This window comes from Carcharhinus amblyrhynchos, chromosome 9 (genome assembly GCF_965287045.1).
Source record: "Carcharhinus amblyrhynchos chromosome 9, sCarAmb.v2.hapA, whole genome shotgun sequence".
Lineage (NCBI taxonomy): Eukaryota > Metazoa > Chordata > Chondrichthyes > Carcharhiniformes > Carcharhinidae > Carcharhinus > Carcharhinus amblyrhynchos.
In genome coordinates this window covers 27,185,184-27,202,812 of record NC_137332.1, presented here as the reverse complement: position 1 = coordinate 27,202,812, position 17,629 = coordinate 27,185,184, and the positions used below count along the sequence as shown (strand labels likewise).

General features: G+C 39.9%; 1 protein-coding gene across 3 annotated transcripts in view; it reads left to right on the top strand.

Annotated features, from left to right (window-relative positions):
* usp24 (ubiquitin specific peptidase 24) overlaps positions 1-17,629 on the top strand; it is a 169,995-nt gene that overhangs the window by 18,572 nt on the left and 133,794 nt on the right. For all 3 annotated transcript variants that reach the window (XM_080195353.1, XM_080195352.1, XM_080195355.1), the window contains exons 2-5: positions 13,693-13,858; positions 14,693-14,760; positions 15,114-15,257; positions 16,895-17,017. In XM_080195353.1, the coding sequence (XP_080051479.1) occupies positions 13,693-13,858; positions 14,693-14,760; positions 15,114-15,257; positions 16,895-17,017 (501 nt within the window). The remainder of the gene's footprint in view (positions 1-13,692; positions 13,859-14,692; positions 14,761-15,113; positions 15,258-16,894; positions 17,018-17,629) is intronic.

Sequence of the window (17,629 nt, the reverse complement as noted above, 5' to 3'; positions counted from 1 at the left end):
TTGGAAGGTATCTTTGTGGATTATCATTTTTCAGTGCACAAACTGAGTTTCTTTTCGATGGAGCAGGTTTTGGGTTTGGAAAGTGCAGCAGAAGTCTTAAGTGAGTTTTTTGATTTGATTTATTATTGCCACATGTATTAATATCCAGTGAAAAGTATTGTTTCTTGAGTGCTACACAAACAAAACATACCGTACATAGAGAAAGAAAGGAGAGGGTGCAAAGTATAGTGTTACAGTCATAGCCAGGGTGTAGAGAAAGATCAACTTAGCATGAGGTAGGTCCATTCGAAAGTCTGGCAGCAAGGAAGAAGCTATTCTTGAGTTGGTTGGTACGTAACCTTCAGACTTTTGTATCTTTTTCCCAATGGAAGAAGGTGGAAGAGAGTATGTCTGGGGTGTATGAGATTCTTGATTATGCTGGCTGCTTTTCCGAGGCAGCGGGAAGTGTAGGCAGTCAATGGATGTTTGTTGCGGTGCATTCTGTAGATCGTACAGAGCTATATTGAGCCAGTGGTGGAGGGCGTGAATGTTTTAGTTAGTGGTAGAAGTGCCAGTTAAATACATTGCTTTGTCGCAGATGATGTTGACTTGATTGCTGCACCCATCCAGGCAAGAAGAGGGTGAACCATGACACAGCTGAATTGTGCCTTTTGGATGATAGGCACTGAGAAGTTAACAGGTAAGCCAGAGTAGAAATGTGGGAATGGTTGGATGAATTAGAAGAACAAAGCCCATCTCATTTTTCTTATATTATCAGGTAGTTACGTGATGTAATAATTAGTCTATAAACTGACATAGGCTAAGTTGAAGAAACTCAGTGGTAGAAAGTATAGAAAAATGGTCCAAAAGTCATCTTGTTCTGACCAGGCATGATATTTATAATGTGTCACCTTACTGAAATTATGTCCCAAATGATTTTTAAAAAAGTCTACCAGATTTGCGTTTGAATCAAAACCATGTGCTCTCACTATTTCCTTAGAGAACCTAACTTTCAACCTTCTGTGGTAGTCACAGCATAGATATGGCTGGTCCAGTTGAGCTTTTGCTCAATGGATGTTGACTATGAAGCACTTTACGAACGCAATGTTTTACAAAATTGAGCTAGTAGTTAGGTTCTCTCTTATTGGCGATTGCCATTGCCTGGTACTTGTGGGGAATGTTATTCACCACTTATGAACCCAGGCTTCAATGTTGTCCACTTCTTCCATGGAAGCATGGACTGCTTCATTCTGTGAATTGTGAATGGAACTAAACCAAAACTAGTCCATTTAAGCTTTAATGATAGATCCTTTCTTAGAGTAGTGGGTAAGGTAGATGAATGCAAGCATAATTTGATGTTTAGGCCACTTCTGTTAATCCAACATTTCTAAAATCTATCTGAATTTCTTTAAGAACACAAGAAGTAGGAGCAGGAGTAGGCCATCTAGCCCTTCGAGCCTGCCCCGCCATTCAATAAGACCATGGCTGATCTGAAGTAGATCAGTTCCACTTTCCTGCTTTCTCCCCATGATCCTTAATTCCCTTGTCTGTCAAAACCTATCTACCCATGACTTAAATATATTTAACAAGGTAGCCTCCACCACTTCAATGGGCAGAGAATTCCAGAGATTCACCACCCTTTGAGTGAAGAAGTTCCTCCTCAACTCCGTTCTAAACTGCCCCCCCTTATCTTGAGGCTGTGCCCTCTAGTCCTGCTGTCCTTTGTAAGCGGGAAGAATCTCTCTACCTCTACCCTATCCATCCCTGTCATTATCTTATACGTCTCAATAAGATCCCCCCTCATCCTTCTAAACTCCAAGTACCGACCCAGTCTATTTAGTCTCTCTTCGTAGTCCAACCCCCTCATCTCCGGTATCAGCCTAGTGAACCTCCTCTGCACTCCCTCCAAGGCCAAAATATCCTTGCGCAAGTGAGGCGACCAAAACTGCACACAGTACTCCAGCTGCCACCTTACCAGTGCCCTGTACAGTTGCAGCAAGACCTCCCTGCTTTTATATTCTATCCTCCTCGCTATAAAGGCCAGCATTCCATATGCCTTCTTGATCACCTGCTGCACCTGCAGACTGGGTTTTTGCAACTCATGCACAAGGATCCCCAGATCCCTCTGCACCGTAACATGCTGCAGCTTTTCGCCCTTTAAATAGTAATCCCTCCTACTATTATTTCTGCCAAAGTGGATAACCTCACACTTGCTAACATTGTACTCCATGTGCCAGGTCCTCGCCCACTCGCTCAGCCTATCCAGATCCCTCTGCAGACTTTCCACACCCTCCGCACAATTTGCTTTTCCACTTATCTTTGTGTCATCAGCAAATTTCGTCACCCTACACTCAGCCCCCTCCTCCAGATCATCTATGTAAATGGTAAATAGCTGAGGCTCCAGCACTGATCCCTGCGGCACTCCACTAGTCACCAACCGCCAATCAGAATAGCACCTATTGATACCAACTCTCTGCCTCCTATTAGACAGCCAATCCCCTATCCGCACTAACACCTTTCCCCCAACTTCATGCACCCTAACCTTCTGAAGCACTCTTTTGTGAGGCACCTTATCAAACACCTTTTGAAAATTGAGAAACACCACATCCACCTGTTCCCCTCTATCTACTGCACTAGTCACATCCTCATAGAAATCCAATAAATTCGTCAAACACGACTTCCCCTTAATGAATCTGTGCTGCGTCTGCTCTATCAAACCATTCCTTTCCAGGTACCTCGCTATTTCTTCTTTGATGACGGATTCACGCATTTTTCCAACTACAGATGTTAAACTAACCGGCCTATAATTCCCTGCCTTTTGTCTGCTACCTTTTTTAAACAGCGGCGTAACATTAGCCGTTTTCCAATCTTCCGGCACTTCCCCGGAATCCAGCGAATTTTGGTAAATAACCACTAAGGCATCCACTATCACCTCTGCCATTTCCTTCAGGACCCTGGGATGCATTCCATCCGGTCCTGAGGACTTGTCCACCATCAGTCCTTTATTGGGTGAAGCATATACCAAGCTACGCCATGTTTTTTGTAAACTGTACACTTTCCAAGCCTTGATGCGATGATTTGATTATGCATTCTGCTGTCATCATTTTGGCCTTGTGAACTTTTCATTATCTTATAAAAAGATTCTAAGTAATCACTTGTTGAAGTTGATGATTGTTGGAGTATGCACTTGATATGTAGATTCAGCTCTTGACCGTAGCATCACAATACAAATTATTTTGCTATTGTTCTTAATCTATGGAGTTAATTTCTACTGTTTACATCCTGTAATGCTACTTTTTTTTTTACAAGGAATGAACTATTGTACAGCTTGCGATGCTCACAAATTGTCCTTCATTCATACTAATTGGTTCCTGAAGATTCCTAAACCACAGAAAAATAGTGCCTGAGAACTGTAATGTTTTATTTAGGCATGAGATTCAGTTGTAGCTGCTTTAGTCCTTTAAGAACTTCTTAAAATTCCTGCACCGAAATAAAATAATGGGTTTTTAGTTGAATTTAATTAAATTCCGATATTATAGAATATTTGTGTATTTATAATTCTTAAGTGCTAGAATAACCCCCCCACCACCCCCCCCATTCATGTGCTGACGAATGACATTTGAAGACAAATTCTTAATGAAATGCAAAACAGTTGAGTCGTGGGACATGGATAAAATCTGGGAATAAGTGTTCTATTTGTAATTAGATTATGAAATTTGTTGATTAGCATCATGGTGGTTCTTTCAGTTTTGCATCATGGTAACAAAACTGCACCCAATACATTAAATTTATGCGTGGTTCTTTTCCTCCATGATCTCATTTGTTCAGTATTAGAAACCCTGTTTAAAAAAACAAAATTGTCACTCCATTTTTTTTCCCTTTTTTTCTTAATTCCACCATCGTTACGGAGGTTTATTCTATTACTGAAATTACCTGTTCAGGCCATGAGCAATTAGCCATCAACTCATAATACAGACTTCACTAACAGTCGGAAGAGAAAGGGTACAAGAGGAGGTTTCAAGATGTTGCTGTAATGAGTCTGCGGAGGTACTTAAAAATCATGCATTAAATTTAATGCATTCAATGCAGTAATGTAGAACAGTAAAATAGAAATAATGGACCATTGAGACTTAGTTTGAGGTAGTCTGCATACAGCTAAGTATTGCTCAAGAGTTTATGGAGGCAAGAAGATATTGGGCAATCAAAGCTTAGAGATGATAGTGTGGATGTGTTACAGTGACAGGCTGAGGAATTGTTGTCCAAGATTGCGCGAGAGAGTTTGAATGAAACTATGATGCAAACATTGTGCAGTTTGTTCAATTTGAACGTAGTATTAGTATGACATTTGTAAAAGGGGGCAGTGTTTGAGTTTTCTTTGAATCCTTAGTTGGAGAAGATTTTGATTCAAGGTGATGTAAGGCATACCCTGACAGCTTGGAGGTAGTAATCAGATTGGGGGATGAGGTGGAAAGGAGAAGCTGGCTGTCATCAGCATGTATATGGAACAACATGGTTAGTACATAAAGTCACTGGATTGATGAGGACTGAGTATGAGAATGAAAAAAGGCTCCCTGTATATAACTACTCACTGTATCAAGTCCAAGCAGTTTGAGACGACCTTTGTAAGCATTCTGAAGTGGAATTGGGACATTAAAGTTGCTTTAATTTTTTTACACTAAGTTGTTCCAACGTGTGAATCAGTATACACCTGAAGCTTCTTGCACCAATACAGGAGTGGCAGTATTATGGCAACCAATAATGAGCTTTTTTTTAATCTTTTTTACTAATTACTGAGTCAAAAATAAAATACCTGCAGATGTTGCAGGCAGCATCTCTGGAGAGAGAAAATCTTGCATTTATATAGTGCCTTTCACAACCTCTGATATCTTAAATAACTACACTTCAAGTGCTTCATTGGCTCCAGTCACTGTTGTAATGTAGGAAGTAAGGCCACTAATTTGTACAAATGATATGGAGTTGCCGGTGTTGGACTGGGACAGGCACAATAAATAGCCTCAACACCAAGTTAAAGTCCAACGTGCTTTGGTAGCACGAGTCCTCGGAGTGTCGCTGTTTCATCAGATGAGTGAAGAGTTCAGTTCACAAACGGGGCATATATAGACACAAACTGAATTGCAAGATAATGGTTGGAATGCGAGTCTTAACAGGTAATCATGTCTTTTCAGGTGCAGACAATGTGAGTGGAGAGAGGGTTAAGCACAGGTTAAAGATGTTGAATTGTCTCCAGCCACGACAGTGAGATTTTGCAAACCCAGGCAAGTCATGAGGGTTACAGGTAGTCTGGCGTGAACCCAAGGTCCTGGTTGAGATTGTCCTCACGTGCGGAACTTGGTTATTAGTTTGGTTTTTAGTGTCTGCTCAACGATTCTGCGTTGTCGTGTGTCATGAAGGTCACCTTGTTGGAGAAAGCTTACCTGAAAATCAGAGGCTGAATGTTCTTGACTGCTGAAGTGCCCCCCGACAGGAAGGGAACACTCCTGCCTGGTGATTGTCGAGCTGTGTTCATTCATCCGTTGTTGTAGCGTCTGCATGGTCTCCCCAATGTACCATGCCTCGGGACATTTTTCCTGTAGGGTGTCAGGTAGACCAAGTTGGCCAAGTTGCAAGAGTATGTACCGTGTACCTGGTGGATGGCATCCATGTTGATGATCCACCACGTCTTGCAGAGGTTGCTGTGCAGGGTTGTGTGGTGTCGTGATTACTGTTTTCCTGAAGGCTGGGTAGTTTGCTGCGTATACTGGTCTGATTGAGGTTGTGCAGTTGTTTGAAGGCAAGTAGTGAAGGTAGTAGTGTTGACCTTGGTGAGATGTCCGTCTTCATCGATAACGTGTTGAAGGCTTCAGAGACGATGTCATAACTTCTCTGCTCTGGGAAAGTTCTGTCCACTGTGACCCATGTTTGTCTTCTGAGGAGGTCTAAGCGGTTTTTCACTATGGTACGTTGGAACTGTTGATTGATTAATTGAGCGCCATATCCTATTCTTACAAGAGTGTATTTCACCATCTGTAGGTGTCTGTTGTGATTCTTCTCATCTGAGCAGATCCTGTGTATATGGAGGGCTTGTCCGTAAGGGACGGCTTCTTCGATGTGTTAGGGTGGAAGCTGGAAAAGTGAAGTATCGTGAGGTTGTCTGTGGGCTTGTCATCACTGACAATAACATCAATGAACGCTTCAGCAGTCAGTCAGGGGTATTTAGTCTCCGATCTTCGGGTAAGCGTTCTGACGGCACAGAATCGCTGAGCAGAAACTGATAGCCAAGTTCTGCACACAACGACGGCAACAACCGGGATCTTGGGTTCATGTCAGTCTGTCTGTAACCCCCATGACTTGCCTGGGTTTGCAAAATCTCACTAACTGTCCTGGCTGGAGACAACCACACCTCTTTCCACTCATATTGTCTGCGTATGGAGAGTACGTGATTATCTGTTAAGACTCGCATTCCAACCATTATCTTGTAATTGAGCTTGTGTCTATATATGCCCTGTTTGTGAACTGAACTCTTCACTCACCTGACGAAAGGGTTGCACTCCGAAGGCTTGTGCTATCAAATAAACCTATTGGACTTTAACCTGGTGTTGTGAGATTACTTAATTTGTACAAAGCAAGCTCCCACGAAGAGGATTGAAATAATGACCAGAAAATGTGTTTTTAGATGTTGGCTGAGGATAAATATTGACTAGGATATCACAGGGAGTTGTCCTGTTCTTCAAAATAGTGCCATCGATTCACTTGCATTGATTTAATATCATCCGGAAGACAGCACCTCCCACAGTGCTGTATTCCCTCAATACTGCACTGGAGTCTCAGTTTGGATTGTGTGTGATGGGATGGAATTTAAACCCCACAGTCTTCTGCGGCTGAATCAAGCATTCTATAGACTGGAACGCTCCTGATGCGATGGATGCTGTATCAACGGCTGAAAAATAGCTGCAAATGTTCCTAATTGACTACAATCTGTTTGATCTTCTAGCTGGAACATTATTCTACCATTAGAGGAAAGTGCTCAACAGAAATCTTCCTTAAAAATGCAATCAATACAGTTAATTGTGATTTACGTGCAGGATGCTATTTGCTTTCCGAATTGAAGCCTGTTTGAAATGGTAAATGTTGACTACAATTTCGTTTTATAAATGTGTAATTTAAATACTAAAGCCTTGAGTTTCTGGAAATGGCACAATGCACATGCAACCACCATAAGTTTCATTCTTTTTTTTAGCAGGCTTCAAGCAGCATTCCATGCCAGAAAATGTTAATCTGCTCACTTTCATCTGTGTTGTGTGAGAGTTGTTGTGCCATTTATGCCAGTCAGTGAGTTATGCTGTGAAATTTTCTAAGAATCTCATTAGTATACAGAGGAAAGTTAAAAGCTGAAGTCAAACAAGTGGCAATCACGTGTAGTACCAGGCCCAACATGAATACTAATTGTAATTGTGTAAGTTTTTTTTAATTTTTAATCCAAATCATTCCAATTCAGTAAAGATGCATTCAAAAATAGAAAAAATACATTATTAGGACAAATTTTTAAAAAATGATATTAAAAAATCTGAATAATGCATCAGAATTCTGACTGGTCTCTGTTTTCCCTCAAGTTTTAGATATAAATTTGCATTCTGTTCAAAAGTGATGTGAATTCAGGAAATGTTGGCATGGGGAGGGAAAGGAGGCAGTGATGTTAATAAGTAGCAAAGAGTTTTAATGTCGATCTTGCAGAATTGTTATAAAGGCTCGAGGAAGAAGGGCATAAGTTATTTGCTCCCAAATTCTTCAACCTTTTGCTTTGAAAATTAACGTTGGGCCATATGTACCTGTTTTGCACCAAGTTTTTAGGAAATATTGGGCCAATATATTGACTTGATTTCTTTTAATGTATAATCAGGAGAATGTTATGATCTAAGCTGACCATTCAGCCCATCAAGTCAATGCTGGTGCCTTTCTCCACTTGGAAGATCTTCCAAGATGGTGCATGAGCAAGGTGACTTATTTCAAGTTGTGCCCAGCATACCTTCTAATTCAATCTTTTACTCTCGTTCTTTGCTTCTAAACCTTTATTCTCTTTCACTAAGTTGATCTTTCTCTGTATCCTGTACGACTGTAATATTACCTTCTGCACTCTCTTGTTTCCTTCTCTATGAATAGTATGCTTTATCTGTATAGCACGGAAGAAACAATGCAAATCATTCTATACTAATACATGTGAATCAAAATCACTTGAGCCACCAATCTGATCTTGTTCTTTATAAAAAAACAAATTACTGAAGATGCTGAAATCTGAGGCCAAGAAAAAAAAATCCTGAAAAATCTCAGCAGGTCTGGCAACATCTGTAAGGAGAGAAAAGAGCTGACGTTTTGAGTCCTGATGACCCTTTGTCAAATGGTCATCCGGATCTTTTTGAACAAAATTCTGAACAAAATTACAGATGCTGCCAGACATGAGACTTTATAGCATTTTCTGATCTTGTTCTTTCACCTGCTTCATGGGTATTCTTATGTTGAAGAAACTTGTTTAAATAACTTCAAAAGAATTTTGTGGCAAAGTATTCCCCACTCTAGTCTCCCTCTGGAAACCAAGGAGTTGGTTTATCTTTTTCTCTGACCTGATTTATTTGTGTTGCAACTTTTTATTCTCTTTGGTTGTATGTCAGAGTCCCTCTTGTTTCTCCACCCAATTTAAAATCTTACCATTTAAGGTGTATTTTCCTTTATCAAAATACGATCAGTAATGATCTTACTGAAATCCAGAGCAGGCTTGAGGGGCCCAGTGCCTACTCCTGCTCCTAATTCGTATGTACGTATGTTCATATTTATTGCACTTTTATTTACATAAAAGTATATCGTCCACCTAACCTCCTGCTTAACTATCTTCTGAAGTTTTTTTTTCAATCCTCATTACAATTTGTTATATCCCCTAACAATTCCTAAATCCAAATAATTTATGTAGATATTAAAGAAAAGCAAGACATACACTTGTGAAATACTCAACCTTTCCAATCCAAAACCACCACTTACTGCCTGCCATTCGCTTGCGTCCACTCAACCATCTTCCGGGCCGTGTGCATACATTTTTAATTTCTAGTGCCAGAAGTCTTATCTTTGATACAAGTCTTGATGTGATACTGTATTAAATAATTTCTGAATTTCTATAAACCGCATTTATGTCTGCTTTCAAAGAATCCCGTAAGCATGGTCAAGCACTGCATGACTCGGATTAATATTCTGATTCCAGCCTTTCAGGCAGTGCATTCCAGACCACTGCAACTTGACACAATTTGTCTGTGTCTTGTTTTTGGACCTTTTGCCAAGTGCATTAAATCTGTGCCCTCTGGTTACTGATCCACTACTACTAGGAACAGTTTTCTCTTCACTCATTCTATCAAATTCCTTCACGATTTTGCATGACTTTTCAGTTTTTTGACCTTTGCTGTAAGGAGACCGACTGCGGCTCCTCAAGTCTGGTATGCAACTGAGGTCTTATGTCCCTGGCAACCTTCGAATCAATCTCTGCTTTCTCCTCTTCCTCAAGGCCTTGGCACCTTTCTTAAAACATTGTCCAGAATTGGACAAGTTTTTAGGAAATATTGGGCCAATATATTGACTTGATTTCTTTTAATGTATAATCAGGAGAATGTTATGATCTGAGCTGACCATTCAGCCCATCAAGTCAATGCTGGTGCCTTTCTCCACTTGGAAGATCTTCCAAGATGGTGCATGAGCAAGGTGACTTATTTCAAGTTGTGCTTGGTTTATATTTAATACAAATTTTGGATATATTTTCTTCACTGCTGACATGAAGAATTTTTTTTTCATGGCTCTGTGGTGAAAGCACAGAATTGAGAAACGCTAACAAGCCGTCAGGAAGCTTGGTTTGTGGCACTCCAGATTTTGCATCAACTAAAATCATAATTTTTAAAATGGAGTCCTCTGCATATTGAGGGCAATGACTTCTCTATCCTATTTCTGTTGAGGAATGCTTCATGTTGTTTTGAAGTGTTGAAAAAATTCATCCTAATGTACAAAGCAGCTGCAATGAGGTTTTATGGTCAGCAGTGATGGAATTATACATTTCACAGAGCAAGATAAGGATTGGGAACACACCAGAACTTAAAATGGTGAACTATGGAATTTATATCATAAAGAAGAAATTTGACATTTCACAAATATAAAATTACTTTTTCAAGGCCAAAGAGATTCATTTGGCAATGATTATGAACTAAATGCACCATTAAAGACCCTGTACATCTTTGGACTGTGGGAGGAAACCAGAACACCCAAAAGAAATCCGTGCAGACTCCACAGTCAGTCAGCCAAGGTCAGAATCGAACTCGGATCCCTGGTGCAGTGAGGCGGCAGTGCTAACTGCTGTGCCACCGGTTGAGCAAAACATTTTGAGGTTATTGCCAATGATAGTTTCTTCATGCTGCTCTGTCAAGAAGACGTCAATTTTCAGTTTTATTTTCAGTGCTACTAGTGGTGTAAAAGACACTTTGTGATTTCTGTCAACTTCCATCTGCAGAAACTTCACACCCATGAAGAAATCAACTATCACTGACAATGACGTCAAGATGTTTTGTTTAACCGGTGATACAGTGATTAGCACTGCTGCCTTTCTGTGCCAGGCTGTGCTGCCTTTCTGCGCCAAGTTCAATTCTGACCTCAGGTGACTGTGCGGAGTCTGATTGTTCTCCCCGCATCTGCGTGGATATTCTCTGGTTTCTTCCCATGGCCCAAAGATGTGCAGGTTAGATGGATTGGCTAAGTTGCCCCTTACTGTCCCAAGATATGCAGGTTAGGGGGATTGGCTGGGTAAATGTGTGGGGTTACAGGGATAGGGCGGGGTTTGAGCCTGAGTAAGATGCTCTGTCTGTCAGTGCAGTCTTGATGGGCCAAATGGCTGCTGCTTGCATTGAAGGGATTATATGAAGTAGTATGAACTGTACATGTGTGGCTATCAGGAATCTGTCAATTTCACAATTGTAATGGTGGTGAGTATTACTGTCATTGCAACTGCAAAATTCTAGCCTATGCTTTTGCAGAGCATTATAAGCTTGCGATTTGAGATTGTGCAGTCTTGAGATTCCTGTATTAACTTCTGCCTTCAGAACTATAAGAACATAAGAAATAGGAGTAGGCCATCTAGCCCCTCGAGCCTGCCACGCCATTCAACAAGATCATGGCTGATTTGAAGTGGATCAGTTCCATTTTCCCGCTTTCTCCCCATAACCCTTAATTCCCTTGTCTATCAGAAACGTATCTACCTGTGACTTAAATATATTTAGTGAGGTAGCCTCCACCACTTCAATGGGCAGAGAATTCCAGAGACTCACCACCCTTTGAGTGAAGAAGTTCCTCCTCAACTCTGATCTAAACTGCCCCTCCCCTTATTTTGAGGCTGTGCCCTCTAGTTCTGCTATCCTTTCTAAGTGGGAAGAATCTGGGGAAAATAAATTTGAATTAATTGGAGGAACATTAAAACTGAATTGTCTGTGGAGGGAGTGTAATGATGTGGAGAAGAAAGAAACTGCATGACAAATGCTTTGTATGATGGTGTTCAGATCTGGACGGTGGCCCGTACGCTGGCTCAATGTTGCCATTCCAGCTAAGTCCATACAACCCCCTTTTCTTGGTGCTTAAAATTAATGATTATATTTTTCCTGTATTATGTGGTTCTAGAGATTTGGAAAGGATGTTGCCTCATTTGATAAATCCCACATCAGCCTATATGATCCGTTGTGTCCGCGATTGGGGACCTACTCGAATAAATGGAAACCTGGATTCAAACTTTGTGATTTTTGAGGATTTTTGGCCCTTAACCTGTGTATCTCACATAAGGGAGATGGATAGTTCCTTAATGCAGTGCCTACTTTCTTCCTTTGGTTCAGATGTTGGGCTGTTTACTTGTACGTGGAGGTTGCACTTGCAGAAAAGACTGAAATCCGTTTAATCTGCCAACATTCACACTAGATAGCATTGGTATTGTATGTGTGCCCTGTAATTGGTACGACAGCTCCCATATGCATTTTCAAGTCCTTTGCATCAGATCTTTACTGAATATTGATGTTTGATATTTGAAGTTTTAATCTAGTTCTTGCTGCTGCTAATTAATTTTGAAAGTTGTGAGACTAATGGGTCAGATATAGCAATCTTGGCTTAATTTATCTGGTTAATTTGAGTCTCTACAGTGTAGATTAGATACAGTTGTGATTTACAGAGGTGACACTTAAAATGATTTCCTGAAAATTGAAAGTGCTGTGGAGATTGGGAGCAATCCAAGAAGTATGCTTTTATCGGATCCATTTACAAGTATTCAAAATTTTAGTGCAAGTTCTCAAACAGCAAAGACAGGGAGCTAAAAAAATGGAATTAAGATGTACATGCACAACAGTGCAATTTTCAAATTGGATCTTGGAACATTGGGGTTATGTATTTAGTGTTTTTTGCACAATTATGAAATCATGAATGTTTAGATTTGGTTTATTATTGTCATATGTATTAGTATACATTGAAGTGTTTTTGCATGTCATACAGGCAAAGCATACAGTTCAGAGAGAAGGGAAGGAGAGAGTGCTGAATGTAGTGTTACAGTCACAGCTAGAGTATAGAGAAAGATCAACTAATGCAATGTAGATCCAGTCAAAAGTCTGATGGCAGCAGGGTAGAAGCTGTTCTTGAGTTGGTTGGTATGTGACCTCAGACTTTTTTGTATCATTTTCCCAACAGAAAAAAATGGAAGAGAGAATGTCTAGGGTGTGTGAGGTTCTTAATTATGCTGGCTGCTTTGCTGAGGCAGTGGAAAGTGTAGACAGTCAGTGGATGGGAGGTTTGCGTGATGGACTAGACTTCATTCACGACCCTTTGTAGCTTCTAATGGTCTTGGGCAGAGCAGAAGCCATACCAAGCTGTGATACAACCGGAAAGAATGCATTCTGTGGTGCATCTGTAAAAGTTGGTAAGAATCGTTACGGACATGCCAAATTTCCTTAGTCTTCTGAAAAAGCAGAGGCATTGGTGGGTTTTCCTAATTATAGTGTTGGCTTGGGGGGGACCAGGACAGGTGGTTGGTGTTCAGGACACCTAAAAACTCTTGACCATTTCCACTGTACCCCATTGATATAGACAGGGGCATGTTCTCCTACGTTTCCTGAAGTCGATGACCGTCTCCTTTGTTTTGTTGACATTAAGCAAGAGTCATGCATTCTTGACTTGAACAGTCATGAGGCAGGCTCACATTGACCTTCATTCAATTCCACCCCACTATAATGCACCGTTTTTCTTTCTGACCTGTGTGCGCAAATGTCCATCTTGTTCTGTTTGGTGTTACTGATGCCTCATTTAGCTTTGACTCCATTTTTCGTAACTAAATGGGAAAAATTGGTTAACCAGGGTGGTAACTGAATGGTGGTCCCCTGTAAGGTGGCAGACTAACCTTTTTTTTTCTGAAGATTGTTCCTTTTTTTGGTATTGATTTTGGATGTGGTGGGTCATAGCATGTTTTTCTAGCTATTCAACTACAAAAATAATCCTGAGCTTGATGCTTTTATTCATCATTTAAAATTGAACTAATTTGCTCTTTAATATTTATATAGTGAGCAAAACATTTTCACCTAGCTTCAATGGTGATGTTAGGAAGAAAGAAAAATGAGAAAGTGATCATCTGTAATTGTTGATTTGTTTTAAATCCGATCTCTTTTCTTGCAGAGAAGCAATGATGAGAATGGAAACTGCTCGGGGAGCATTGAATTTCCCACCACAAATCTTTACGAATTGGAAAGTCGAGTGTTTACTGATCACTGGTCAATTCCTTACAAACGTGAAGAGTCATTGGGCAAGTGCCTGATAGCATCCACGTGCCTAGCCCGGCTTGGTAAGTACCGCAGAGATTCAAGAAGCCAAATTACAGCAGCTTGCCTGCTTCCTAATAAACCATAAATAATTTGCTTGCTAGCATAGACCAATATGGAAAATGGAAATTGACGAAATAGGGCAAAACAAACATTTTCTGTCTGTGGTGTCAGCCATTATACTGTACAGATAATCTTCATGCTATGGAAAGCTGATCTGAGTTTGGGAATAAAAGCAAATACTTATGTAAGAGAGAATCTCCCCTGCACACACCTGTGGCAGACTTGTCATTTGCAGAGGCTGGCGATGAGGGATGGTGAGTGTAGCGGGACTCTTGGTTGTTGTCAGATGTAACTTGGGCATTTTCCTACTTTAAAGGCTATAACTTTAAAGACTAAATATTTCTTGTTCTTTCTTAGTTACTTTAGGAACTTGCCCTGCTCATCCATACATTAAGTTGCTTCCTGAGGTGAACGTTGTTTTTGTTGGGGTGAAATATCTTTGGATAGAAGAATGTTTCCAAACAGTTCATTTAGTTGTGACTTGAAAGCAGCCTTGCCAAAAAAAAGCAGTGGAATCACCCTGATGTTGTAGGCATTTAACTAATTGCAGAGTAGCAGAAGTCCATGCTAATTACTGGTGACAGAAATGGGACATGATTAAGAAAATTGTTATATTTAGTGCCTGTGAATTTGCCCTTTACTTTTCCTGAAATTTTGCATGGATTAGATTTTAAAGCGTTTGGGCAGGTGAGAAATCCTCATTTTGTTTCCATTAGACTCACTAACTTTGGCTACCCGAAGTTTTTATTGTTACTGCTCTACCTCTCTCTGATTTCTTTGTCTGATCAATGCAGGCCTTGCTGATGCTGATGAAAATTGCAAACGATTTACAGACCGATGTATGCCAGAAGCTTTCAAAAAGGTAAATTGAAAGAAGCAACTTCGACTCTCAGATAATAGACATAAAACAGAATTGTATCTGCATTCTAACTTGTAGGATTGAATGATGCTTTATACTCTAACCTTTAGTCTTATCGGACAAAGTTAATCTGGTGGTGATCATAGTTGTGTCCTACAGGTAAAGCATTACCTCAATGATATGAAACTAGAGAAAATTGTGAGCAAGTACATGAAAGTCTTAAACTTGTCAATAAATTATTATTTTCATCACTGAATGGACTGCTTAATTGTATTACTCATTACTCAAATTTTTATTGCATTTAACAGTTAAACTTGCAGGGAAAGTAAGCTATTTTTGCTTGATCTTTTTTACAGTTACTAACATCAAGTGCTGTCCATAAATGGGGTACTGAAATCCATGAGGGAATCTACAATATGGTGATGCTGTTAGTAGATCTGGTTGCAGAGCGAATCAAACAAGACCCAATTCCCATTGGCCTTATGGGAGTACTCACCATGGTATGGAGACAATTGTAGCATCTATAAGTATAGACATAGTGATTTTCTACTAGGTTTCTCTGGTTTCATTCAGTATTGTTCACCAAAATGAGAAATTTCAAGTGTAAATTACAGCACAATACAAGCTTCTGCATCTTCTGTGCAAAACCATAACATGAGAAACGTGAAACTGGTCACCGGAAGACATGCTTCAAAAGCTTCTATGGTTTCATTTACTGAGAAACTACTTTTCACCAGTGCAATTAGTTCTGCGTAATGTTTTTACATTTTTTTGAAAAGTCACTTTCCATTATTTAAAATTGTATTCAATGCAAGTGGCAGATGAAACACTGACTAACCCATTCTTAGTTGATTAATAAAACATCATTTTACACTCTGAAATACATCAAATAATTTTTTTAGTACAAACATTTTTCTGATTCATGGAAAATTTTGCATTGGACAATACCTAAATGTATTTAGAGTGGAAACTGGAACCTTCACTTTTTCCAGAGATATACATTAATTTGTTTACTGGTTGATGATTGCACCTAAAGTTGAATCGCTTGGCCCTGATGTATTAAATTATGACCTCGTACTTCAGCCATCAAAATGTATTTGTAGGTCGCAAAAGTAGTTGAAAGATCATCTGGATCCTGAGCTTTATAAGGCGAGGCATGGAGTACAAAAACATGACCAACCTTTATAAAACTCGTCCAGCCTCAACTGGATTACTGTGTCCAATTCTGGCAGCAGTCTTTTGAGAGAGGCTGCAGAAAATCTTAATGGGAATGGTTCTGGGAGTGAGGGGCTACATATGCATGGGTGGATTGGAAAAGATGGGGCTGTTCTCCTTGGAAAAGAGAAATTGCAAAGAGATTTAAAGTAGGGCTCAATGTCTTAAGGTCTAGAGAGAGTAGATGGACAGAACTACTCCAGCTGGCGGAAGGGCCAAGAGCAAGAGAAAACCGATTAAAGATGATTGGCAAAAAAAACCCATGAAAACCTGGATTGCACTGCCTTAGTGGAGGCAGATGTAATTGCGCTTTCAAAAGGAAGTTTGATAGGCACCTGAAGAAAAATTTGCAAGGCTACCAGGCAAGGTTGGGAAACAGGACAAGCTGAGTTGCTATTGCAGAGAGCTGGCAGAGACACGATGACCCAAATGGCCTTCTGTGCTGTAACTATTCTTGTCACTTAGAACTATTCATCAATTGCGTTTATTTACGTTTCTGAAAAGAGTATAATGAAAGTATTTTCTTTCTTCTTCAGCCAACAAAAAAGTTATTTAATTGCTATCATAAAATTTTAAGAATCTGATTTATGGTATGTCCTTTCTACTGTAGTACAATACAAAGCTGTTGTTGCATTTGCTGTGTGCAATACAAAATAGATCGACTAAGTAGAAGGAAAATCTAGTTAGCTTATACCAGATCTTCCACTCTTTAGTCAGATGCAAAAGAATGTAAATGAAAACCTGTCCTGAGAATTGCAACCAGGTAATGGTGCTGAAAAGAAGAAAATAAATTAAGGATTCAGATTTTTTCAGGTTTAGTATTAATTTCACATTTTGCCACTTTAAAATGATTGTGCCTCGCCTTTTTAAGTGGTAGTTTATACCTCAAATGAAATATTAATAATTTTGTTTCAATTTCCAGGCTTTTAATCCAGGTAATGAGTACCATTTCAAGAACCGAATGAAAGTGTGCCAAAGGAATTGGGCAGATGTGTTTGGAGATGGCAAAATGTATGCTGTCTCACCACCAGTCAACCTACAGAAGGTGAGTTTGATAGTGTTTCACATGTGGAGACTTACATGAATTCTTAATTGTGTGGTACAGAATGGGATGCCACTCAACAGCAATATCAAGGCAAATACAAAATATGGGAATGACTATAGGCAAATACAAAATATGGGAATGACTATTCAGTTTGACTGTCTTTAAAGTTATAGTTGACAAAGCAAGACCCAAACTGACTTTTGATGAACTATGATTCCATGATATGATTTTTTTGACTTGTAGGCCTCCTGTCTTGAAGTACCAAATTGAAGATGGGCAGGACTGAATATATTAGTCTGCCTCCACGATTCCCACCCTTCCCCCATGGACACGCACACTCTAATCGTGCCCCACCTGCGTGCAGACAAGGCACACGTCTGCTTTTTACACAAGTTTTTGCAACTGTCAATATAGAAATAACCTAAAGAGACCTGGGATGAGAGCAGGAAAGTATAAGCCTAAGCCCATGTTGCAGCATAGGTGGACTTAATGATTGGTGATTTCACTGATACCTTATGAGGAAAGGGTGGACAAGCTGGGCCTGTATCATTTGGAGTTTAGAAAAATGAAAGGTGACCACGTTGAAATTTGAGACTCTGCGGGGACTTGACA